The sequence below is a fragment of the Schistocerca americana genome, chromosome 1 (genome assembly GCF_021461395.2).
Source record: "Schistocerca americana isolate TAMUIC-IGC-003095 chromosome 1, iqSchAmer2.1, whole genome shotgun sequence".
Classification (NCBI taxonomy): Eukaryota; Metazoa; Arthropoda; class Insecta; order Orthoptera; family Acrididae; genus Schistocerca; species Schistocerca americana.
Window position 1 is genome coordinate 20,642,366 of NC_060119.1, and position 25,952 is coordinate 20,668,317.

Here is a 25,952-nt window from a genome sequence, read left to right on the forward strand (position 1 = left end):
ATGTAATGCTCTCCAAAGTAGTTTTCTCGGGACAGTATCACATGCTTTTTCTAAATCTATGAAAATTACTCCTATGTTTTTGATTTTCCACTATGTTTCTCTAAGATCTGTCGCAATGTGAAAATATCATCTACATATGATCTACCAACTGTGAAGCCACATTGCTCTTCCCGGGTTCTAAAATTTATTTCCAGCTTATTTTTAATTATTTTCCCAATAATTCTAATTAATGTGTTTATAAGAAAAATTCCTCGGTAGTTGAGTATTTGCGATCCCCTGTGTTAAATATAGTATCAACATATCTATTATAAATTGCAATTAAAATAATTGTAAATAATTCTGCGACGCAACGATAAATGTAAATTAAAACTTGCTGCTTCACGTAGAGCGGCATCGAGTGAATGGTTATCTGTCGGCGCAAAGGAGGCAGTTTACATCTCTGCTGGCCGTTGCCCGTTGGGCGAAACGTTAAAAAACTTTCCTGACGTTTCCGCGAGACAGTAGCGCTGAACATTCGTTAGTGTGTTGTTTCTGGAGGACTGGAAAAGGAAACTTCCAGTCGAATCCCCTTCAGATTTAGTGGTAAGAGGGCTCAGCGGACAGCCCGTCGAAAAGTAAACACAGATCGAGGATAAAAACACGAAGAAGGTGTACTGAACTATGAAAAAAAGAAGCAAAGTAGAAAGAGTGACGGTCCAAGGACAAGAAGTGCAATATAGACAGTCGGAAAGGCCAAGGTGGTTGCGGGCAAGTGGTCACGATATTTGACTGCCAAGTGAGCGACCCGTGTTGAAACCTCCTTCGTGCCCCCCCCCCCCTGCTGTCCGTTTTATTGAAACTCGAGTTTGTGTCTTGATGTAACGTCCGTTAGCATCAGCGAGGTGTAATGGCAGTTCATTCTGCACAACTACTCTTATCAGTAGCCGAAGGGAAGTGGCTTTCGACTGGGAAACGCAAACGTTTGATGACATGGCGACAAGTCAACCGGATCCTCCACCGGAAAACACGTGTGATGTGTCATACACGGCTTTAGTGATGGTACGTGTACCGTATATTAGAAATCTCTTATCGACTGTGCGACTGTTCAGTGAGTGAGATTGCCTCTATGCCCGATATACATGTTCGTGATCACTCCCAAGGTAATGATGAAAACATAATAGTTTGTCACATACGCTGCAACAAATGAACGCAACGGTTTCACCATCACAGTTTCTGTGTGCTCTCCCAAAACGTAAGTTTTTGAAGTTGGCTTCCGTTTTGGAAATCTTGACTATTGAATTCGTTTGTTGTAGGACAAAGTTCACACCCGTTTATTCGTTGTGGTATCTCGCCTGCTCTCACTATTCATCACATTTACTTGTGACGGTAACGTATTCTTACCATGTGAATCGTATTGTATATCCAGTGTTTAGTATGACAAGTGCCAAGACCACAGAAAGAGAACAAACATTTCAATTACCGGACGGGTAGTTAACGATGTTGTGGAGGGGTAGTTAGCAATGTTGTGGAGGGAAAAAAAAGTACATTGCACGGGTCGGCCGCTTGGCAGTCCAACAGCATGACCACTCACCCACCCACCCACGACGCCGTTGCTGTCTCGGGCCGCTCTTTATTGCCCTTCTTGTTCTTCGACCTTTGACTGTTTCTGTTCCGCTTTCTTTCACAATTCAGTACACCTCCTGCCTTCTTCCTGTTCTCATGCTTGACCTGTGTTCAGTTTTTGACGAGCTGCCCACTGAACCACCTTACAACTGAATGTGAGGAGAGTGCGACGAAGAGTTTTTCTTGTAAGAAGCGCTAAGCCGTACCTGAAAGGGCCAACGCGAGAGCGCGATGTAAAAATTGCGTAGTTGATAGCTTTGAATTTTTCTCCATTTATCTGTTTCTTATTTTCCACCCCCAATTTGTGTGCATGCTGATCACTCCAAATAAAGTGGGGGGGGGGGGGGGTTAGTGATGCGCGACGACCGTAGTACTCACTGAATCGGCGCCTTTATCTCAGAGCTTAATGCCCAAGGAATAAACCTACTCCACTCTTCACCTATGTTCAGACTGAATTAAAAACGCTCCACTGTAACTAATTTCGCTTCTGCAGTAACAAATAAAGACTAACACCAACTACAAACAAGAAGTTAATTATTTCCTGCAAGGTAGGTCGGACTGTATTCTCGCAAAATCGTATTATGAGCAATGCATCGTTAAGTCTCTGACGAACGTTAAGGCTTCAGTCCAAATCAGTTAAATGTAATAGAGACTTGGCCTTTAGCATTTTTCAATAATACAGTACGACCAACGACTACAAAGTTTCGCCTCTTTTTATTCTGCGACAGCTGGCGTTTTCGTGATATGCCCGCGCCCCTCTCTAACCCACCCTCCCCCTGTTGTCCCACTGTATGCGCCCTGCATTTCCATTTACCCAGGTCTGCGAAATGACGCTCGCCTTCGACAGACGCCGCCTCCCGTTTATGCGCCGCCTCGTTTCTTCAGCTCGCCTGGCTTGCGTCGCTTCCACCCATTTCATTTGCAACAGCCTGCTCTCGCCTTCCGGTCTGTCGCTCTCGTGACCGGCTGTAATAAGTCACAGTCGTTGTTGTTTTAGTATGGGCAGAGGTCATTGTTGGCAACCGGAATAAAATAATAATTGGATCATTTTACCGACCTCCCAATTCAGATGATACAGTTGCTGAAAGGTTCAAAGAAAACTTGAGTCTGATTTCAAACACGTACCCCACTCATACGATAATAGTTGGTGGCAACTTTAGTCTATCCTCGATATGTTGGCGACAATACATGCTTAATTCCGGAGGTACGCATAAAATATCATCCGAAATTGTGCTAAACGCATTCTCTGAAAATTATTTCGATCGAGCAGTTAGTTCACGAGCCCACGCGAATAGTAAACGGTTGTGAAAACACACTTGACCTCTTAGCAACAAATAATCTTGAGTTAATAAAGAGCATCAAAACCGATTCAGGGATTAGTGAACACAGGGTTCTTGTAGCGAGATTGAATACTGTAATCCTCAAATCATCGAAAAATAAGCGAAAAATATACCTATTCAAAAAAGCATGTAAAAATTCACTTGACGCCTTCCTGAGAGGGAATCTCCACTCATTCCAAATTAATAATATAAGTGTAAACCAGATGTGGCTTAAATTCAAAGAAATAGTGTCGGCAGCAATTCAGAGATTTATACCAAATAAATTAACAAACGACCGAGCTGATCCTCGTTGGTACACAAAACAGGTTAGAACACTGTTGCAGAAACAACGAAACAAACATGCCAAATTTAAACAGACGCAAAATCCCCGAGGTTGGCGATCTTTCACAGCAGCTCGAAATTTAGCGCGGACTTAAATGCGAGATGCCTATAACAATTTCCACGACGAAACTTTTGTCTCCAAACCTGGCAGAAAATCCAAAGAGATTCTGGTTGTATGTGAAATATATTAGCGGCGAGAAACAATCAATGCCTTCTCTGCACGATAGCAATGGAGATACTATCGAAGACAGTGCTGCCAAAGCAGAGTTACTAAACACACCCTTCCGAAATGGCTTCACAGAAGACGACGAAGTAAATATTACAGAATTCTAATCAAGAATAGCTGCCGAGAAACGTAGAAGTAAATATCCTCAGAGTAGTGAAGCAACTTAAATCACTTAATAAAAGCAAGTCTTCTGGTCCAGACTATATACTAATTAGGTTCCTTTCGGAGGATGCTGATGCATTAGCTCCATACTTAACAATCATATACAACCGTTCGCTCAACGAAAGATCCGTACGCAAAGACTGGAAAGTTGCACAGGTCACACAGTATTCAAGAAAGGTAGTAGGAGTAATCCACTAAATTACAGGCCCATATCGTTAATGTCGATATGCAGCAGGATTTTAGAACATATATTGTGTTCGAAATTATGAATCACCTCGACGAAAACGGTCTATTGACACACAGTCAACATGGGTTTAGAAAACATCGTTCCTGTGAAACACAGCTAGCTCTTTATTCACATGAAGTGTTGAGTGCTATTGACAAGGGATTTCAGATCGATTCCGTATTTCTGGATTTCCGGAAGGCTTTTGACACTGTACCACACAAGCGGCTCGTAGTGAAATTGCGTGGTTATGGACTGTCGTCTGTTATATGACTGCATTTGTGATTTCCTGTCAGAGATCAGAGTTCGTAGTAATTGACGAAAGTCATCGAGTAAAACAGAATGATTTCTGGCGTTCGCCAAGGTAGTGTTATAGGCCCTTTGCTGTTCCTTATCTGTATAAACGATTTGGGAGAAAATCTGAACAGCCGTCTTAGGTTGTTTGCAGATGACTCTGTCGTTATCGACTAATAAAGGCATCAGAAGACCAAAACAAACTGCAAAACAGATTTAGAAAAAATATCTGTATCGTGCGAAAAGTGGCAGTTGACCCTAAATAACGAAAAGTGTGAGGTCATCCACATGAGTGCTAAAGTGAACTCGTTGAACTTCGGTTACACGATAAATCAGTATAATCTAAAAGCCGTAAATTCAACTAAACACCTAGGTATTGCAGTTACGGACAACTTAAATTGGAAGGAACACACAGAAAATGTTGTGGGGGAAGGCTAACCAAAGACTGCGTTTTATTGCCAGGACACATAGAAAAAGTAACAGACCTACTAAGGAGACTGCCTACACTACGCTTGTCCGTCCTGTTTTAGAATACTGCTGCGCGGTGTGGGATCCTTACCAGAAAGGACTGACGGAGTACATCGAAAAAGTTCAAAGAAGAGCAGCACGTTTTGTATCATCGCGAAATACGGGAGAGAGTGTCACAGAAATGATACAGGATTTGGGCTGGACATCATTAAAAGAAAGGCGTTTTTCGTTGCGACGGAATATTCTTACGAAATTCCAATCACCAACTTTCTCCTCCGAATGCGAAAATACTTTGTTGACACGGACCTACATAGGGAGGAACGATCACCAGGATAAAATAAGGGAAATCAGAGCTCGTACGGAAAGATATAGTGTTCATTTTCTTTCCGCGCGCTATACGAGATTGGAATAATAGAGAATTGTGAAGGTGGTTCGACAAACCCTCTGGCAGGCACCTGCATGTGATTTGCAGAGTATCCATGTAGATGTAGATGTTCGTATCGTTGCTTATTTTTTTCGTGTGTGGCCTCAATTTATGGTTAGCCGATTATCTTGCCCTGTAACTTTCCTGTGACCACAGAGATCCAAATAAATATTTCGAAATTTTTATCTCGTGTGACTGCTGCGTTCCCACCACGAGTTGGCCACTGTGCATCGTCCTTGCTCGTGCTGTCTTCAACAGTCTTCTTAATCGAGGGGAAAACAACGCCCCGTAGCAGCAGACCGCTATAAAGGCCTGGTCGGACGGAAGGCGGTCATTCCGCAGCGGTCTTCAAAGGTGAGGGACGCCACACATGAAGCGGTTTCCACAGAGCGGCTGCTAGCCGTACACGAGAAATAAGATTTCTCCGAATTTCTTGCTGTAAAAAGTAGTGTACTTATATGAAGCAAAGCTACGTCATCACCTGGAGTTAGTTTTTTGGTAGAGATAGTCTTTTAAAAATTAAAGACAACTTCTTTTGATTTTGTGCGTTTTCCGCACAGTAAAATACTTCTCAGTCGATTCTGAGGATACTAAGTGCCGCAAAAGGTTGATTTTTGCGTATCTTATAGTTTCACATTATAGCATGACGATGAAGTGTCTATTCTGTCGATAATGGGCATAGGTACTGTGGCACCTAGTTTCCAGGTACTATGTAGCATTAAGTTTTGAAGGCTTTACAGTGAAAAATGTGGCCGTTGGCTGGTGGTGCGGGCTGGTGCCGAGCGCGGCGTAGGCTGCAGCTCAGTCGTTGACATTTCGTGGAAATAGAGGGACTTTTTTCACACTTCATCGCGGATTATTTTTGAATCTACTGCTGAAAAAAAAAAATTACGAAGAAGACAGTCTACTCCAGCAATTCCACAATGTAGCCTCTGTGCGTGCAGTAAATAGTCTAACATAGTCCACACTATCCACAAGGGAACAATATTTAGAGTCTTTAATGTAGTCCTAGAGTCACCATTTAGAGCCAGTTTTTCAAACTTCGTTAGTAGACTTTTGCGGGACAGTTTACAGCAGTCTGCCAGTTCAGTTTCTGTAACATCACAACACTCTACCACGAATCGAACAAACCCGTGACAATTCGTGCTGCCCTTCTCTGTATGCGTTCAATATCTCCTGTTGGTCCTATTTGGTGAGAGTCCCACACACTTGATCAGTATTCTAGAATGGGTTGCACGAGTGATTTGTAAAATCTCGTTTGTAGACTGGTTGCCCTTCCCCAGTGTTCTACCAAGAAACCGAAGTCTGCCACCTGCTTTACCCACGACTGAGTGTACGCGATCATTCCATTTCAAACGCCTGCAAACTGTTACTCCAAAGTATTTGTAAGAGTTGGCGAATTCCAACTGTGACTCATTGATATTGCAAATGTACTACTACATTTTTCGTTTTTTGAAGTCATAGTTTGACACTTCTGAATATGTAGAGCAAGTTCCCGATGTATGCACCACTTTGAAATCTTAGTGGATGACCACTAATTTTGTCTGTAATGTCACAAATACACAACATAAACGTCATGGGTCTCAACACAGTTCCTGGTATACACCCGAAGTTACGTCAACATCTGTTGGTGACACTCAATCCAAGACAGGTTGCACAATAACCGCAGTTACAATTTTGACTTGACACCCCATGCGATCGTAATATAATAAGGATAAACAGGGTACTGCTCGTATGTTTTTCGGAAACCGAGAAACACTACACCTGTCTGATTGCCTTCAATATGTCGTGTGAGAAAAGTGTGAGTTAGGTTTTCACACGATCTGTGTTTTCGAAATCCGTGCTGATTGGCATAGAGCTGGTCATTTTCGGTGAGATTCTTCATGTTTGACCTCAGAACGTGTTCTAAGACACAACAACAAATGTATATGAAGGATATTGGACGGTAGTTCTGTGGATCACTTCTGCTACCCTTCTTGTAGATAGATGTGGGCTATGCTTTCTTCCACCTCCTGGGCACGGTTCTTTGTTCGAGGGATGAACGACAGATTATAGTTAACAGAGTGGCTAACGCAGTCGCAGTATAGAATTTGATGGGTATTAACGTCGGACCCTGGAGCTTTATTTAGCTTTAACGAGTAGGTAGACACCTTACTGACTGCATGCGTTAAGCATACAATTTCTCATAAGATAGGAGGTATTGGTTTAAAAGTGGTTCAAATGGCTCTGAGCACTATGCGACCTAACTTCTGAGGTCATCAGTCGCCTAGAACTTAGAACTAATTAAACCTAACTAACCTAAGGACATCACACACATCCATGCCCGAGGCAGGATTCGAACCTGCGACCGTAGCGGTCACGCGGTTCCAGACTGAAGCGCCTTTAACCTCACGGCCACACCGGCCGGCTGGTATTGCTTTAAATTGTATTATAGAACAAGTACGTGGAGTAACATCTTTGGTTGTTAGCGTTAGAAACAATCACGGAAATAATTCGCTGACATCAGAAATACCAGAAGAGGCTAGGCAATTGATTTTCGCTTGAATTTAATTTTCTACGCTTTGTTTTCTGTTTTGATCACGCGGTTGCTTACGTAGTTGCTGTAATAACTGTAAGATGTGGTATACGTAATATGCACTAACTGATTTTCAGTTCTTAATACTGTACTCTAATGCATTTGATGTAGCATATGGCACGTATGAAAATTAAAAGTTTTGCAGAAATATTTTTATTTTTGGACCAGTCTAGCACCTACATCAGTGCACGCTTCGTCCTTCTTTGAAGTATCCTTGTAATCGGCATCGCCTGTATCGCACAAGAAGTTGCACTTCCTCACCTGTTGGACAAGTTTTTCTGTTTGCACGATTTTCGCTGAGTCCACTTCACGCCCACTGCCGCTGGCTGGCCGTTCAGCCGTCAGTGTGAGGAAACAGTGGCTGCAGCCGCTCACAGCGGCGGCGAAGGCAGAGCGGCCGGTCGCGGCGGCGGCATTCCGGTCCCCTGTGTGACCGACACGATGCGTGGAAGATGAACGAACGCTTTGGGTGCGTTGTAATCCACAATTGCGGTGTTTTTTTTTCTTTTTTTTCCATTTCATCTCTCCTTGTCACCGCCACAGCCTCAGGTTCGTGTTAGGCTGTCAAAACAGTGAAGTCCCTCTTGTCAGCCACTTTCCACCAACAACCTTTGAGTTGCTTTCCCCAACCACCATTTCCCTCTTATTCAACATTGTTGTGATGATAGTTTTCGATGAACCATCTGCTCAAGGAATAAGCACGGCAATCTGGGTAGGAATGGCTACCGCTTGCAAAGAGTGATTCATCAGATAAACCTGATTCCTACAACCATTTTCGGATTCTCTCGTCTTGTGAATCGATTTTTCTCCGAACATCCACAAAATCTTACTGAAAACAAGCACTACACAGCGCCGCATGTGTAAACAAAATGTCAGTGCCAGCAAGGAAGACGTACTGACCGCACGTCTTTAACAGGTAACAATTTCGTGTACCTATTGCTGCCACTATAAAACCAACATCACAGTAGTGCTAGAACTGGCCGGTATGATGTGACGCACATTCGATTTGAACGTAGATGTGATCTTGTATGCACCACATGCAAATACGAACACTCTCGCGATCGAATTGATGCACATGGTGAAAACGGAAAAACTGATTTACGTCAAACATGATGAACATGGCGGTGAAAGTGTTCATGGAAGGATGTGGAAAATTTGGTAGTAATCAATCACTCTTAGGTAGTGAAAGCTGTGATGTACGACTAACGCACTAAATCCGTGTTCTATGGGCGGCTGAAATGTGCTTGAACACCAGGCTTAGACTATTCCGGCAGCTGCTTTCTTGGGCTGAATCTGCCGCATCTTCGGAGGAAAGTACCTGATGTGAGCAGCCCTATCTAAAAGCTGTGTTGCACAACTCCAACTTGTATCTGTAGTTGCCTTTGCGATTAGTGTCTATTTGTGCATGAAATGTACTCGCGGTTGCGAATATGAATAACAATCAGCTGTGTAATGGAATGACGGCAATGAAAATTTTAACCGGACCGGGACTCGAACCCAGATTTCGCGCTTATCCTCCGTGCACGACTCGCGGCCAGACCCAAAGTTCCATATCTCGTCAACCACGTGTCTACTACCTGTACACGTAGGTCCATTATGTACACTATGAAATCAAAAGTATCCGGAAACAACCAAAAACCTACGTTTTTCATATTAGGTGCAATTGTGCTGCCACCTACCGCCAGGTACTCCATATCAACGACCTCAGTAGTCATTAGAGAGCAGACTGGGGCTCTCCGCGGAACTCACGGACTTCGAACGTGGTCAGATGATTGTCACTTGTCATATGTTTGTACGCGAGATTTCCACATTCCTAAAGATCCCGAGGTCCACTGTTTCCGATGTGATAGTGAAGTGGAAACGTGAAGGGACACGTACAGCACAAAAGCGTTCAGGCCGACCTCGTCTATTGACTGACAGAGACCGCCGACAGTTGAAGAGGGTCGTAATGTGTAATAGGCACGCATCTATCCAGACCATCACACAGGAATTCCAAACTGCATCAGAATCCACTGCAAGTACTATGACAGGCGGGAGTGAGAAAACTGATTTCATGGTCGAGCAGCTGCTCACAAACCACACATCAAGTCGGTAAATGCCAAACGACGCCTCGCTTGGTGTAAGGAGCGTAAACATTGGACGATTGAACAGTGGAGAAACGTTGCGTGGAGTGAAGAGTCATGGTACACAATGTGGCGATCCGATAGCAGAGAGTGGGTATGGCGAATGCCTGTTGAAACGTCATGTGCCAGCGTGTGTAGTGCCGAGAGTAAGACCCGCGGGCTCTGGTGTTACGGCTTGGTCGTGTTTTTCATGGAAGGGGCTTTGGCACTATCACAGCAGAGGCCTACATCGATGTTTTAAGCGCCTTCTTGCTTCCCACTGTTGAAGAGCAATTCGAGGAAGGCGATCGCATCTTTCAACACAATCGATCACATGTTCATAATGCACGGCCTCTGGCGGAGTGGTTACTCGACAATAACATCCCTGTAATGGACTGGCCTGCACAGAGTCCTGACCGGAATCCTGTAGAACACCTTTGGGATGTTTTGGAACGCCGACTTCGTGCCAGGCCTCACAGACCGACATCGCTACCTCTCCACAGTGCAACGCTCCGCGAAGAATGGGCTGGCATTCCTCAAGAAACTTTCCAGCACCTGATCGAACGTATGCCTGCAAGAGTGGAAGATTTCGTCAAGGCGAAGGGTGGGCCAAAACCCTAAGTGTCCCGGTCCGTACAAATTTTCATGCCGTCATTCCATTGCACAGATGGTTGTTATCTGTATTCGGAACTGCGAATAGATTGCAGGTATTTCGTGACGTCCGTAGTCGTCGCAGTGCCTGTTCCTTCGGACACGCGTCCCCGTCCGAAGGAATTAAGGATCGTAATTCGGAATAACACAAGCACTGCAGTATCTTACAGTAGTTTTGCACCTGGAGGTTCCTCAGAGCTAGCTGCGCCTTCCCTTACCGTAGCTCTTCACTGGAGTTCCGTGCTCAACTGACCCTTCCGTCTGTTCGCTGCTTTGGCCGCGTGCTTGCGTGTAGAATGAAGGAAAATACGACGACGAATCCGTCTGTAAGTAGGTGCGTCGGCCCCCATCGGCGCCCCAGAGCGTATCCGCGAGTCTCGGTCTCTACATTCTTGTTTGATCTTTGGGGAAATTTGCTTAAGGAGTATGACACATCATTCACGGACTTACCGCTGTCAGTCGTTGGACGTTCTCGTTCGTCTCGAGCCACGTTAGCTAAGGGACTGTCCAGCTTATTTTCTTAGGCTGGCGATGCTTTCAGTGCTGATGGAGGAATGGATGCTTTCAGTGCTGATGGAGGAATGGATGCTTTCAGTGCTGATGGAGGAATGGATGCTTTCAGTGCTGATGGAGGAATGGTCTGACTCCAAGTTGTAGAACTGTGTGCGCTTGATGCCTGCGACAGATCCTTTGTGGACTGTATTTTGTGCACTGCAACTGAAAATCTTCATCTTTCTGCAGCATTCTCAAGATTTTGCATATTTCCGCTGCACGTTTCCACTAATAAACATTAACTGAAGCTATCTAATGCTCACTGGAATGTGGTGGAGACCTGGTGAAGCAGCATATAATGTGCCAGGAGATTACGGCACCACCTGTTCCCGTGTTACTCCGGTGTTATTTTGTGTGTTAGTTTCACACTCGTGGTCTCTACACTGCATACCTTTAGAGATATGAGCACTTGTTTACTAGCAACGAGTATGAGAAAGTGCTCATAACTCTTAAAGTAACGATTATAGAGCCCAAGTTTACTGGACAGTTTTTTCTTGTTTCGATCCATAACGCCTGCTCCCAAAATACAGAAAGGGAAGAGCCTGCAGCAGGGGTGGTCTGCCGCCAGAGACGTCAGAACGATTTCCGCCTGCCACGGTCCTCTACTTCAAGCTGATAGTACTTACCCTTCCTCACTATTTTCGAAAGTTTCTATCACCACGGAATCACCCCGTATAATATCTAAAATTACAATTTTGCCTAAACCTATTGAAACCAGCGCAGAAAATGCAGTACATAATGTGAAAGCTATAACTTCGTTACACATAACCTCTGATCTTGAATCAGTAGATGAGACTCAGGTTGTGTTTTTTTAGAATGTATACCGGAAAGTGTACGGCAATTTTGCAAAAGAGAGAGTGCTTCATTGCATGCACCAATGCAATTTAGGGAAAATTTTGAATTTTATTTTGAAGAAGAATGTAAAATGCAGTGTTCAATAACACGCATGCTTAATCGAAGTACCGATTTTTTAACGAATCGTGTAAAGTCTCTGTCGCAATGTAATGTATTGACATGTATTGGTACATCGCCTTCGGAAGATAGCTGTGTTATAAAGAAAAGTAAGAACTGCAACATGAAATGCCGCAGAACAGTTACATGCACAGTGGTCAGTCGTTGCATCAATACGCCAAAGAAGTACAAGAGCGGGCCAAACAGCAGTGGGAACACGAGGTATTGGTGACAGGCGAGACACGTACAAAGCCTAGTGCCCAACTGTAGACAGACGTGCAGTGGCGAGGAGAACAGTTGTCACCACCAACCAGATGGCATAGGCAACCGATACGGCGCGATCACACACTGAACGTCTACGATGTAGCGTGCGATGTGAAAACCACGGAGGAATCGTGTAGATATACAATTTTAAAAAAAACTGTGTACGGCAGAGAATAACAGTAAGTAACGCTACAAAATATACCGTTTTGTTGTGGAATGTTGGCTGCTATAATTACTTAACAGTGTGCAGGTATCAGTAAGGTAATTTACATGCTGTGCTCATCACATTGTAATCGCTTATGGACATAATTAGTATTATGTCTATTCGTTCCTGTTTTGGCTATGGTAATGCGATCACTATATTTTTCATAGTATCTTACCAACATTTCTATTTTATTAGTCATTAGGCTACTGTTGCATTACGCCTATATGATCTTGTATTTGGAACCCTTTAGTCAGCTGACGAGAAGTCGTATTTCTTCACACACTGAACTTCACTAGTTCCCTCCATATGTAACTTCACTCTAGCCATTCACGACTTTAAGCTATCTAATCTACCCGCGCGATTAAGGAATCTTTACACGCTCCTACCAGTAGAGAACCAGTCCAGTTTTTCCTGTCGACCACATCTTCCCGAGTAGTCTATTCCCGGATATCCGAATGGGGGGGGGGGGCTATTTTTCCTGCAAAATGTTTTACCCGAGAGGATGCTATTATCGTTTTAAGGACGCAGTAGAGCTGCATGCCCTCGGGTGACGGCTGAAGTTTCCGCCTTGCTTTCAGACGTTCGCAGTACCACCACAGCAATGCCGTTTTGGTTGACGTTAACAAGGCCAGATGAGTCAGTCTTCCAGTGTGTTGGCGCTGCAACTACTGAAAAGGTTGGAGGTCTTTCTTCAGGAACCACGGGTTTGTCTCGTGTCTCCACAGGTAAACCAACATTGTGGTCGCGTCTGCGGTACGGCTACTTATATCGTTAAGGCACGCAAGTCACCTCCCTTGGCGAAGTCCACGATTCGTGATGGGTTGGGGGAGTGGTGTGGTTGGGATCTGTAGACGAAATCAACATAAAGACTAATCTGTATTTCAAACGACAGAGTTTGTCATCGTTAAACGTCGTTTGGTAGTCATTATAAAGGAGGTGTATTTAAATTTTAAATGCGCATAACCGATAGAGCAACTCCTGGTGAAGCTTGCGCATCATTCAGTTTAAATATTTGTAACCGCATTGATAGAAGCGAAGCATCGTAGGAAGACTGCTGGGAGTGACGAGCATCAGTCCGAGAGCAGTGATTGCAGGCAGGTCTTACTAGGGAAGGAATACTGTGACTCTGGTACGCTGTGTGTGACTGTGTTAATAGCCGAGCAGAGCCGACAAATATGTTGCTCCTTACTGTTTGGTGGACTGTGCCAGACGAGAACGACGCGAAGAGTTGCAGGGTGTGAACCAGAATCTCTCTCCGTAAACAAAAGTTTCGAAAATGCTGTCAAACCACAAGGTGGTACTTAAACTTGGTCGTTGTCTTACTGGTTACAGATACCTGAGTTCTTAACATTCGGCAGACTGAGAAGTAAATTTCATAGAGAAGTGATTAAAAAAATGTTATTTGGAGCCATTCATCCTCCGCTCGTATGCGAAATACATAAAAAGGCCCATACTATTTAGGTAGGCTGTGGAAGTGATTGCTCCGCGTTTCTGTACCTTTTTTTTATCATACCACCGTCCCCCCCCTCTTCTCTCTCTCTCTCTCTCTCTCTCTCTCTCTCTCTCTCTCTCTCTCTCTCCAACCCCAGCTCCTCCCCGACACTGTTGCTTTGGCGGGAGCAGCTAGAGCAAAGAATTTCTCGCTATTCCTCTGCTTCCGTCACGTGGCGTCGCCTGCTCGGCAGATCCCGCGCTGCTGTTGCGATAGGATAGGTGAGCGGTTTGCGCGCGAGGCAGAAGGCAGAAGGCCTGGGCTGCCGAAACTGAAGCCGCGACTCGCTGTCCACAGGTGGCCAAGACGGGCAGCAACTCGGTGACGACGCAGCCGCCGGCGCCGGCGCTGCTGCAGCCTGCCTCGCAGCAGATGCAGCAGCAGCAGCAGCAGCAGCAGCTGTCCCCCGGCGGGAGCGCGCCGCCGCCGCCGCCGCCCACGCAGATCAACAAGATCAAGTACCCGGGGCCGCAGCACGTCAAGAAGGAGAAGCGCCAGAGCTCGTCGCGGTTCAACATCAGCAAGGACCGCGAGCTGCAGAAGCTGCCCGCCATCAAAGGTACTGTCACCACGGAGCGGCCACCCTTCACGGTTACCACATCTCACTGTTACACGTGCAGAATCCGTTTACTGCCACCAGGGTGTCTGGACAGTGCACACCTTCTAGACGTATGTGCCGCAACGTTTACCTCCTTAGTCCGAGGAACGATCGTTGTGTAACGGCTGATGCGCAGTGCTTCACCCCCCCCCCCCTCCCCACCACCACCACCACCACCACCACCACCACCAAAGACGTTCGTATGCCCACTAACCCTGCGGAGAGAGCCAATCTACAACTACTCCAAACTAGCAATAACTTCTGCTGGCAATGACACCAGCAACATCAAGAAAATGCCACATTTTGCAGTGCGACCATTTCGCAGCAGTGTCAGAGATAACCGCCGTCTCGTCACTCTGTAACTCATCCAGTAGTCGATACGTCGCACTACTACTCAAGTTGGCAGCAACAGGATTCACTATTGCACAGATGAGAACACTACAGACTGAGACCAGACACGGTTATCTTGTTTACCTCGAGAGTTGACTCGTAGTAAAGACTTGCGCCACTCGGAACATATCAGAATACATCAAACCATCCAAAAGCTTAAAATTCTCCGCCTCGTATAATAGCAAACGAGAAACGACTCGCAGACAGCGGAGCACACGAGACGCCATGAGCTACTGCGGCAGTGTCAGAGCCGCTTCCGTGTTGGAATCTTTTTCCTTTATTAAAAAATTTTGGTAGTAGTGCAGGTTGTTTGGGGAAGTACACCCTAGATGGCTCCCCGCCTACGGCGTATTCAGCCTCAGTAAACGCACTAGTGGGGTCCTCGTGTTCCCTTTCAACTGCAGCCTCCGTAATACATCCCGTAAGTCAGGTTAGATTAGTTTGTAAAGTTGCTTGTTGAGCTACCGCGGGAAATGAATACATTCCGAAAGAGATTCGACGACGTAAAAATCCCCACTGTTGCTCATTCTGTACGGTTCCTGACGGCGTTACGTTGAAGAGAGTGCGACCGTATGAAATTGCAGTAGAGTGCGATGAAATATGTCGCGGTGCACAGGTATACAAATCGGGCTTGGAAGCTACTGCAAATCATACTGCAGGTACTGAAACAAATCAACGAGTTAATCGTGTAATAGTTCGCGTATAGTGCGGAGTCATATCACCGAATCTACGTTTCACAGCGGAAAAATAATCCTGAAACATAAATGGAAATTAAACAGCCGTGATGCAGGACAGGTGAATGAAATGAATATAAGATGAAAATTAAGGTAATAATTAGCATTTAACTTAAGAGTAACAACATAGATGTCTTACATTTATGATGGCCACTGAAAGAAAGACGAGTCTGAAGGGCATTTACACTTGTCGTTTATTAGAATGACGAATGAAATTGCAGTAAAGATACACAAGCAATACTCTCACGATAGAAATGATAAAGATATGTTATACCTAGTAACAATGTAGGCGTGGCACGTGCGATGCCCGAACTGTTTTAACTGCGTGCCCAAGTCCTGTCGTTTAAGGGCAGCGGGACTGTGAGCCAGGCGGGCGTCGCAGTGGCTGGGCGACGCCCCTGGGGAGAGCCCTGGAGCGGAGGCGGCAGCCCTGTGGGTAGTGGGCGCACTGACCAGAGTGCCAGGAGGAAATTTGATGATGAATCGTGTTACGCTCGAGCCTTCCTTTCCATAGCCATGACTTGCGATGAGGGACAGCCTAGGAAAAAAGAAATTGAGCAATTTACTCAGTATTTGAGCGCTAGGACACACGCTTATTTCATCAGAGCAGCAAAAACTTTATTTTTGTGGAGCATATCAAATAAGTTCGGCGAAATATGCGCCTTGCGGAAATATATGGAACGTGTCCGTATTTACAAAAGCAGAACACGAAGTACAATGTCGAGCCTGTACCAAGCTAGGAGATGTATCCTTCGCAATTACCCCGCTCTAAAGCCATAACCATTTCCACTCCTACAACCCGTAGCGCTCGACATTGCGAATTTTGTTTTCCCCTCATTCGACACGGAGGAGGAGCAATTTCGTAGCTATCACGTGCTTCATTCTGGACTCCGACTGTACTACGCAGCAGTGGCGCATACTACTGCCATCTGGGAAACCCTGTGCAGCCCTTGTGTTGAGAGAAAAAGGTTGTAATTGTTCCGTTCAAGTTTGTTGGCGCGAAATGGTTGTTCCGTCACGCGCAGCCCTTTCTGAGGAGCAGATTGGACGTTCCCCTGAGAGCTCTACAGAGTGGCTCGCGCAGCTGACTGTGGCGCGCTCGCCCACGGGGCCAACAGTACAGTGTCGTGAAGGACTGTGAGACAACTTGCAACACTGCCAAGTTCGTTATGCCTGATGTTTACAGAGGGGGCCAAAGGAAGACACGGTTGACACAGGTGCCTTGCCGCAGAAAAATAAGACACAGTATATAGATGTGATGTTAAGCGTTACTTCCCGCCACCCGCGAGGTTCCTCTGATACTTCAATTTCGATCACATACGATCTCACTGAATTTCAGAACCTGTCTGCGGAAACTGTGGCAAAATTTCTCCACTGTGCACAAACTGCTCAGACCACCGTCCCCCGAGGTTGCAAGTTTGTCTGATTCGGTCGCCCCTCAGACTTCGACGCCCGTAAGAAATACGAGCTACTTCATTCACTAGATGTTGCCGAAAATTTGGCAAAAGTTACAGATGACGCCGCCTCGTTTCAGAGTGAGTCAGTAAGCCGTCGGAGAGAGATGAGCACTCAAACCGCGTTAGTGGATGCCCCTCTGCTGATGCCTTCGTCCTTTGCCGGCGTCTGTTGAGAAGAGGTCGCCCCGTTAAGACGCCCTCCGCCTGTGCTCTTGCAGACCCACACAGACCGTGAACAGGTCGTCCACCTCGGTAGCTGCGTGCACAGCGCGGCAGATTGTTAACCGAAGAGACCTCCGGTCGAATTCCCGACCGCGTCGCAGAATTTCTCCGTATAAGACTGGTTGTCGTGTTATCCTCGTGTAGTCATAAATGACATTCCACTGTTGTGGTGGCTGTACGGGCACGGCACGAAAGCCAGTAAATTGAGAAAGCCCACCTGTGGCTCTAAGGAACAGAACGGTACGACTGTCCTCTCACCCGCAAAAAGAAAGACCGGGGAAAGAGATGGAAAAGAAAAGGTGTAAATTAAGATCAAGAGGATGGTACTGCTCGAACTTATCTCCGCTTCTACAGAGCAACCCAGTGTGACAAGCAACGGCGATCTCGACTTAACTGCCCGTATCGTGAGGACGGCGATCATGCAGAATGGTTTTGCTGCAGGATAAGGAGCTAAGGAGGTCATGCGGGCGTCCGGCCGGACGTGCGTTTCGGGGAGGGTTGCACCGACCTGAAGGTGTGAATGTTTTGTCTGTACCCGTGTTTTAGTGGCAGCGATTGATCGGCAGGGTCAGTGTGTGGTCGGAGCAGGTGTTGTCGAGATGCCTCTCCCTCTCCGCACGGAAATGCGGAAATGATCTGTAGCGCCAGCGTGTAGCAGAGCCACACAGGGCGCGCCCTCCAGCAGGGAGGCAGCCTCCCCCGCAGCAAGTGCATTCGAGACTCGAGTCTGAGCCATTGCGGGAGGAGGAGTGGTCCCCTGAGACGGTAGCCAGTAATCGCCGCCCACACACACTGTCACTGGATTGGTTCGCTGCCACCAGGCAGAACATGCCCGCCTGTCTGTGTTGCTCTCGTGCGTGCTTTCTCGCATCGAATCCTCCCCTGTCAAAAGTATTTTATGTCCACCTTCAAGTCGGTGTGCCTCCGTCGGAACGGATTTCCGGCCGTATGTCCACGACATTTTCTGCTCCTTAACCTCTCGGGGATGGTTTCCTGTTGTTCATCCTGTACCCGAGAAAGAAAGAACCCTCCATCTCAGACCGTGCTGCGCGCCGATAGGGCGTGTGGTGGTTAGCAGGCGACCTCTTAGGAACCGAACCATGCGCACACCAGTTGTGTATGTCCCTAGCTGTACGTAGGAATTGTGTTGCCTGACAAAAACGACGCCTCCGATCGGCTGGTAGATAGGAACAACACCGACGCAGCTAAGTGGCGTCAAGAGAACAGTGACTTCGGAACTGCGTTAGGAAAACCTAGCGTGGCTATGGGTAACAGGGCACAACTGCGTCAAAATCTGTTTGTGATAAAAAGAGGGGATTGTAGAGGGTATTCCCGTTCCAAATCAACAAAACGTTGGAGAGCGTTGCTGGAATTGTAACATCAATTAAGCCGGCCGAGGTGGCCGAGCGGTTCTAGGCGCTACAGTCTGGAACCGCGAGACCGCTACGGTCGCAGGTTCGAATCCTGCTTCGGGCATGGATGTGTGTGATGTCCTTAGGTTAGTTGGGTCTAAGTAGTTGTAAGTTCTTGGGGACTGATGACCTCAAAAGTTAAGTCCCATAGTGTTCAGAGCCATTGTTGAACATCAATTGAACCATAACACTTCTCGTTGGAACTTGACCTCGGCAATCAACGTCGCTTATGACCTCCCTGAAGTTTCTCATTGTGCTGTAGCAGTGGAATAGCACAACACTTCAACCGACGCAGCGGTGGGAGGGGGGGGAACACTTTATGCCCACATTTTGAAAATATTCTAATGTAGTGATGTACTTTACATTTTAAATAAATATTGTTTTTAATGATTTCTGATACCGGATATCGTAACTGCTTTGAATTTTTCAGTGAAACGTAACCAAAAAATTTAAGTCGTAGTTGTTTTATCCCGCCGACTCGTCAAATGTGGGGTGCTTAGGAAACGTGCTTTCTCGGATCGCTCGACCACAGTTGAAACAAATCGTATTGATGAATTTTATTTACAGAAAATAAATGACAATACTTTGAGAAATTTAGAGTGATGTGTGGCAAGCAAAGAGCGACGTGCAAGATGAGCAGTCTCTTCAGTGTGGCGCTGTGGAAGTGGCGGCCAGGCGGCGCGCCGCCCACCTCCTCTTCCTGTCGAGGCCGCTGCCGCTGCCGGCGGGTTGTCTGTCGTCCTGTGTCCTGCGTCCAGGACAGGGGTCGGCCAGCGTCTTCTCTGCTCTAGCGCTCCCAACCGACGTGCCGGAGCTTCACTTTACGCCGAAACATTAGTAGTGAATGTGGTTTTTCGCAGCAAATTTTACAGACGTATTTTCAAATTCAGGGACCTTCTTGCCCATCCATATATCTTGTGTTTCGAAAAAAACTCGACGAGAATTAACGAAATCTGTACTTAACAAAAATTGTGGTCGCCGTAAAGCACAAGTCCTCTGTATGTACAGATTATAGGAAATGCTCTGGTATTGCAAAGATTTTGGTAAAATATATTTCTAGGATCTGGACCCTACTTGTGCATTATTAGCACCTATTTGACAAAGGATTTTGTTAATAAAAGCTAACAATTTGTGTGGGCATAAAGTCAGTCTCCCTCGGTGGTGCGCATTATGGAAAATGCGTTGGTATTCCTAGGGTTAAACTTCGGTAAGGGTATCGTAAGTTATAGAAATACGATGGACGTGGACACCGCTGTACTGCAGAAGAACGGGAAATGGTGGGCGTAACAGAGTTGGACGCAGCGCCCGGCCGGGGAGCACCGCTCGGCGCCGCACCGTAGCGCAGCGTACCGAGCCGCTGCTGCGAGGTTGTGTGGAAGCGGGGCGGGGCTCCCCCGTCTGCCGGACCGCCGTGGAGTCTGACAAGCAGGACAAGGCGTCATATCTCGGACAATAGTAGCTAAAGGTTCCCTGAAAAGCGACGTAGTTGACCCAGCTGTGTGGCGGCTACGCATACGTCTGATCGAGGCAGGGGGCTCTCGATCACAAATTACAACAACAAAAACATTTTATCGATAATGTTGCTGGCCACGTGTGAATCCCATCGTGTACTCAGGTTCATTCACTTTGGAGCAAATAGAAGATCGCCGGATTGATCGCTGCTCAACAATTGATTGCCTAATAATAAGTTAATTAACAGTGAAAGTAAGTTGCTCGATAGGAAGTAATTGTATGAAGGCTGTGGTCGATTACCTCTTGTGATCGTTGTCGATTAAGATTTCAGTGTCACCTCACTTGCTGCGTTAAGAAGGGACATTTTTTCCAAGTGTTTTTCGATGCAGTCTCTGTAGGGCTAGAAAACATGCCGAATGTAGTTTTGGCACTCTTCCTAAAGAGTGCAGAATTTTTGATCGGCATTAGTGTATCTCAAGAATTTCCCGAAGAAATAAGTTTTGAAAGTTTTGTTCGCGACCGAGACACATTGGAAGACACTTTCAGTACTTATGTTCTACATTATCTCAATAGACCGAACACGAGCGGGAGGAAGTGTGAGTGACGGATATCTTCCGTGTAACGTCCGGTGAAAAGTTTTTCTGCAGTGTCTGGAAATATTCCTCACACTTCGTGTTGCATGGCGTTAACTGTTTTTCAGCTTCACAGGTGAAATCTTCCGCATTGACTTGCACCTGTAACCGACAGTAGGATCAGCGCAACCTTACTACGAAATAACGGTGAGCAGCAAACGGAGTACTTCGCCAGCCGACTGTTTTTAAGCGTTCGCCGTTGCCCGCTCCGCTTCTCTCCACCAGGCCGCCGTGGGCAGCTACTGGTCTCGCTTCTTCCTTCCACACATCACTCCAGGCAGCTGCGTTTAAAGTTGTTCCGCCGCTGTTGCTTCCCGAATCTCCGGCCCTTCATTTTGTTCCCCGACCGTCAGCGGAAGAGCGACAGCGTTTGGGATTAGGGCAGAGCAACAGCTCGCAAGCCTCGGTGTCGCGTACCTGAGCGTTTTGTTGGGTCAGAGCCAGTTATCCCCTGAAAGCAGCCACTGCGTCCGGTCAGGAAGGACCCGGATTCTATTCCCGTTACCACTTCAGGTTTTTTGCCGCGGGAAGGTGCTCCGGAACGGGACGATATTGGCCTCGTAAAGCCGAATTAGGACTGCTCGAATAAAGAAAGCAGCACCAGCAGCAGCCACGCCCACCGTGTGCCCCACAACCGTACGTCGCTCCTCGCGCTGCCTCGTAGATGGCAGTCGGCCAGTCGGAGCACGTCTGAGGCTCGATCCGTGAGTGAGTGGTGCTTGCGACTAACACACCTCTCACGAGGTTTTTAGATGGGAGCCGATGTTCGAGCTGTATTTACACTGATGTATGTCTCTAGGATTACCGAGACAGTTAACTCTTCCGCGCAGAACTCTGCGCACTGCAGCGGACGAGATACGTAACTACTCTCGTCTGTTGTGGCTCTCTGAACACCGTAGAGATCGTTCAGCATGTTTACCCAGCAGGCAGATTCGCGAAGGACATAAAAAGACGCAGTTTGCACCGTATAGGGCAGGAGTCAGCTTTCTGTTTGCGAGAGCACCACCTGCACTGGACAGGACACGATAGCGTAGCGGCTCAGCGCCGCGTTGTGTATTCTCACAAGGAGCCAAAAATTTTTCCCGATAGAGGTTTCTCCATTGTTTCAGATGAGAATGAGATAAGTGTAGAAGAGGTTTTTAAGGTTTTGTGTATTGTCTGAATCCCTGCCTGTATTATTGGGTGCGCTATTTTAGTATGTCTTAAAGTGTCTAGTTCATTCTTATTTAGTCAATGATGAAAGCATGGACAATTATGCGATTCAATTTCACAATTTTAAATGAGTTCTCGTATCTGTCTTAATACTATCTAATCACTTTTAACATTCACATATAGAACTGATACTCACGGGATCAGTTGGCAGTTCACATTCTGAGACATCGAGGGATCACCAGCTTAGTACTGGAAGGAGGCGTCGAGGGTAGAAATGGAATATAACACGAAGAACGACCAGTAGTGCAGCGGCGGTGCCTCCCCTGGACCGTGCGGGGTACTGCCGCTGTTTGCGCGCACTAGACTAACCTGGGACTGCTGTATCGAATGGGCAAGCTAAATTCCGCTTTAAAAATAATTTTGTTTGTGACGGGAAACAAACAGACGCTTTCCATCTACACTGGACGTCACCTGAAAGACGTGACTGTCAGTATTTGTTTGGGACGACTGCAGCTACACGTAGCAACAAGGAAACTGCAGACACCTGCCGAATCGCCAGAACAGCCGCTGAGACCATTAGGGTGGGATGCACACTCCACACACTTCCTACCCTTAATACGTCATAATGCTATTTTCAAATTCTACCAATAATTATATTAAATATTGCAACCAAAGTTTTTGCCATTTGGAAGTCGCGACCTGGAATTGGCGCCATTAACTGTAAGCGGGCCATTGTCCGAAGGAGCGCTACGAGGAAAAAAAACTGCACTGGGTAAGTTTGTTCACAAACTTCTGCAAGGGCGGTGATAAATGTGTCGGTGAGCGCCCTGTAACGAAAATCGTAGTATTATTCAAACTGCCAGTCCACCCTTTTCTTCTGTTGTAAACATTTGGCTTCGATTATTAAAGGAAAAGAGGGGCTAATGTCCTCTCTGTTTAATCTCTCTCGATCACCTCAGAAATAGTGTTGTTAACAGAAAAACCGTTATTGAAAACGAAAAATTCATTAAGAATGGATACAAACATTAGGAAGTCTTTTCCTAAGGTATTTTTCTACGGTTTAGCTTTTACATAAGTCAAACATGGACGATTAACAGTACAAATAAAACAATGTAAACTTTAGACTTACTGTGCTACACAAGATCGCTGAACACAGCTGGGTAGATCGCGTAACTCATGACTAGACAGGGAAATTTCCCGAGATAGATGGCGTGAAATCTGCAATTTTTGAGGTGTATCGCGAAATTAGCAGTTTTGCTGTATAAAAATATCATACTTGGGGAGTTCAATAAATAATGCAACACATACTTTTTCGACAAATGTCGGTTGAAAAAAATGCAGAATTTGTTTCGGAACATCGTGGGAATACTCCCGCTTCAGCGCTTGTGTTCACCCCTCTGGTTTCGTCAAGTTGCGATTGGTGGTGGCACTGTACATGGCCTTCAAAACAGCTTATGTAACGGAACGCCGTTCTAAGTAGAGAGCTGTTGTCGATTCTCGTTTGCCCGGAAACTATAGCACCAGTGATATTCATAGGCCCTTGCAGAATGTCTACGGAGAGCTGTTAGTGAACAAGAGCACGGTGAGTCGCTGGGCGAGGCGCACGTCATCCTCCCAGCGAGATCACGCAAACCTATCACATTGTGTGCAGTACTAATGAACTGGAACTGGAAAGCCAAAATTTTTTACAATCGGAAGTGTTTTCGATTTTGTGGGGCGCAATAATAATTTTTTTTTATTTGCGACAAGATTTCCAGAAAATACAATGGAAAATATTGAAACTGAATACTAAACACAGATTTGAAAAATCGTTTCTCTTTCACTCGACAAGGCATACTTTAAAATAAAATATGGACTGTAACCGTGGATCAACATATTGTTTATGTAATGAACCTAATATGCGTTGTCATCTCTCTATATAAAAGACAATGCCGTGACTGACACAGGCTGCCTCACTCATCATCGCCCAGCCCAGATCACTGCTGTGTCATCCGAACAAGTCACAGCCAGGGCAAAAGCACGACAGTCACAGAGATGACAGCTGGCGCCAGTGCCATAGGTAATCGCGACTTGAGCGAATTCCACCACCGCCACGGGCGGAGCTGAGGACGAAGATACCGACTTCGCCTCGGCCAATTGCCGGCCGAGTACAATCCGCCAATGACTGTACGGCAACGGACAGAAGCCTACTCGGAAGACAGAAGAGCAGCTCTCGCCCAATTGGTTATACACACATCAAAAAAGTTTTGCATCACCTCGGTTACGAGTGTTCCGGAACCTGTACAGAAAATTGGAATAGAGATCAACAGAAACATCATTTCCGCCCTTTTTATTGCTCATGAAAACCACACGTTGCATGTTGTTGTACTACCATACAGCGACACCTACAGAAATGGTGCTGTACACACCGGTACCTGCACCATCAGTAGCACGTCCTCTTGTGTTAATGCATTCCTGTATTCATCGTGGCATACTGTCCACAAGTTCATCAAGGCACTGTTGGTTCAGATTGTCCCACTCCTCAACGGCGATTCGGCGTAGATCCCTCAAAGTGTTTGGTGGGTCGCTTTGTCCACAAACAGTCCTTTTCAACCTATCCCAGACATGTTCGATAGGGTTCATGTCTGGAGAACACGCTGGCCACTCCATTCGAGCAATGTTATCCCGAAGGAAGTCATTCACAAGAAGTGGACGATGGGGGCGCGAATTTTCGTCCGTGAAGATGAATGCCTCGCCAATGGTTGCTCTATCGATCGGAGGATGGCATTCACGTATCGTACATCCGTTACGGCGCCTTCCATGACCACCGGCGACGTACGCCGGGCCCACATAATGCCAGCCCAAAACAGCAGGGACCTCCACCTTGCTGCACTCGCCGGGCAGGCCGTCTAAGGCGTTTAGCCTGACCGGGTTGCCTCCAAACACATCGCCGACGATTGTCTGGTTGAAAGGCATATGCGACACTCATCGGTGAAGAGAACATGATGCCAATCCTGAGCGGTCCATTCGGCATGTTGTTGGTCCCATCTGTACCTCGTTGCATGGTGTCGTGGTTGCAAAGATGGACCTCGCCATGGACGTCGGGAGAGTAGTTGCGCATCATGCAGCCTATTGCGCACAGTTTGAGTCGTAACACGACGTCCTGTGGCTGCACGAAAAGCATTATTCAACATGGTGGCGCTGCTGTCAGGTTTCCTCCCATAATCTGTAGATAGCGGACATCCACTGCAGTAGTAGCCCGTGGGCGACCTGAGCGAGGCATGTCATCGACAGTTCCTGTCTCTCTGTATCTCCTCCATATCCGAACAACATCGCTTTGGTTCACTCTGAGACGCTTGGACACTTCCCTTGTTGAGAGCTCTTCCTGACAAAGTAACCATGCGGACGCGATCGAATCGCAGTATTTACCGTCTAGGCATGGATGAACAACAGCCGTCTACCTCCTTCTTGGTGGAATGACTAGAAATGATCGGCTGTCGGACCCCTCAGTCTAATAGGCGCTGCTCGTACATGGTTGTGTTTACATCTTTGGGCGGGTGTAGTGACATCTCTGGACGGCCAAATGGACTGTGTCTGTGATACAATATCCACAGTCAACATCTATCTTCAGGAGTTCTGGGACCGATGTGATGCAAAATTTGTTTTGATGTATGTAGATCGTCGTCCAGGGCTGACGTCGTTTAGTGAACTCTTAGAATTGAACATACGGTTGTAATTGCATTTGCTATGTACTGTAAAGTTTACCAACGATGATTTGCACTTAGCCATTGTGGGCCATTATTTGTGTTGTATTGCAAGCAGTGTTGCAGACTTCAATATTCAATTAGTCACAAAGATAAATAAACCTTTTTAACTCACTTGTGTGCATTTGTTACTAATTTGTTGGAGTGTTGTAGAACGTTGGTTCGTCTATCCTGTTACCAGACCCTGGGATATAGCTGTGTAATAGTGGCTGGGAGAAATTGTCTTAGCTGTGTACTGCACCATAAGCAGTTTCACGAACCGGTAAGCTCAGCCTACCGTAACAACAGCGGCAACTCGGCCTCCACAG

The 25,952-nt window shown here is 46.4% G+C and overlaps 1 protein-coding gene across 2 annotated transcripts in view; it reads left to right on the forward strand.

Annotated features, from left to right (window-relative positions):
* The window catches only part of LOC124545827 (serine/threonine-protein phosphatase 2A 56 kDa regulatory subunit gamma isoform), a 327,568-nt gene that overhangs the window by 119,978 nt on the left and 181,638 nt on the right, over positions 1-25,952 (forward strand). For both annotated transcript variants that reach the window (XM_047124783.1, XM_047124792.1), the window contains one exon: positions 14,150-14,411. In XM_047124783.1, coding sequence (XP_046980739.1) covers positions 14,150-14,411 — 262 coding nt within the window. The remainder of the gene's footprint in view (positions 1-14,149; positions 14,412-25,952) is intronic.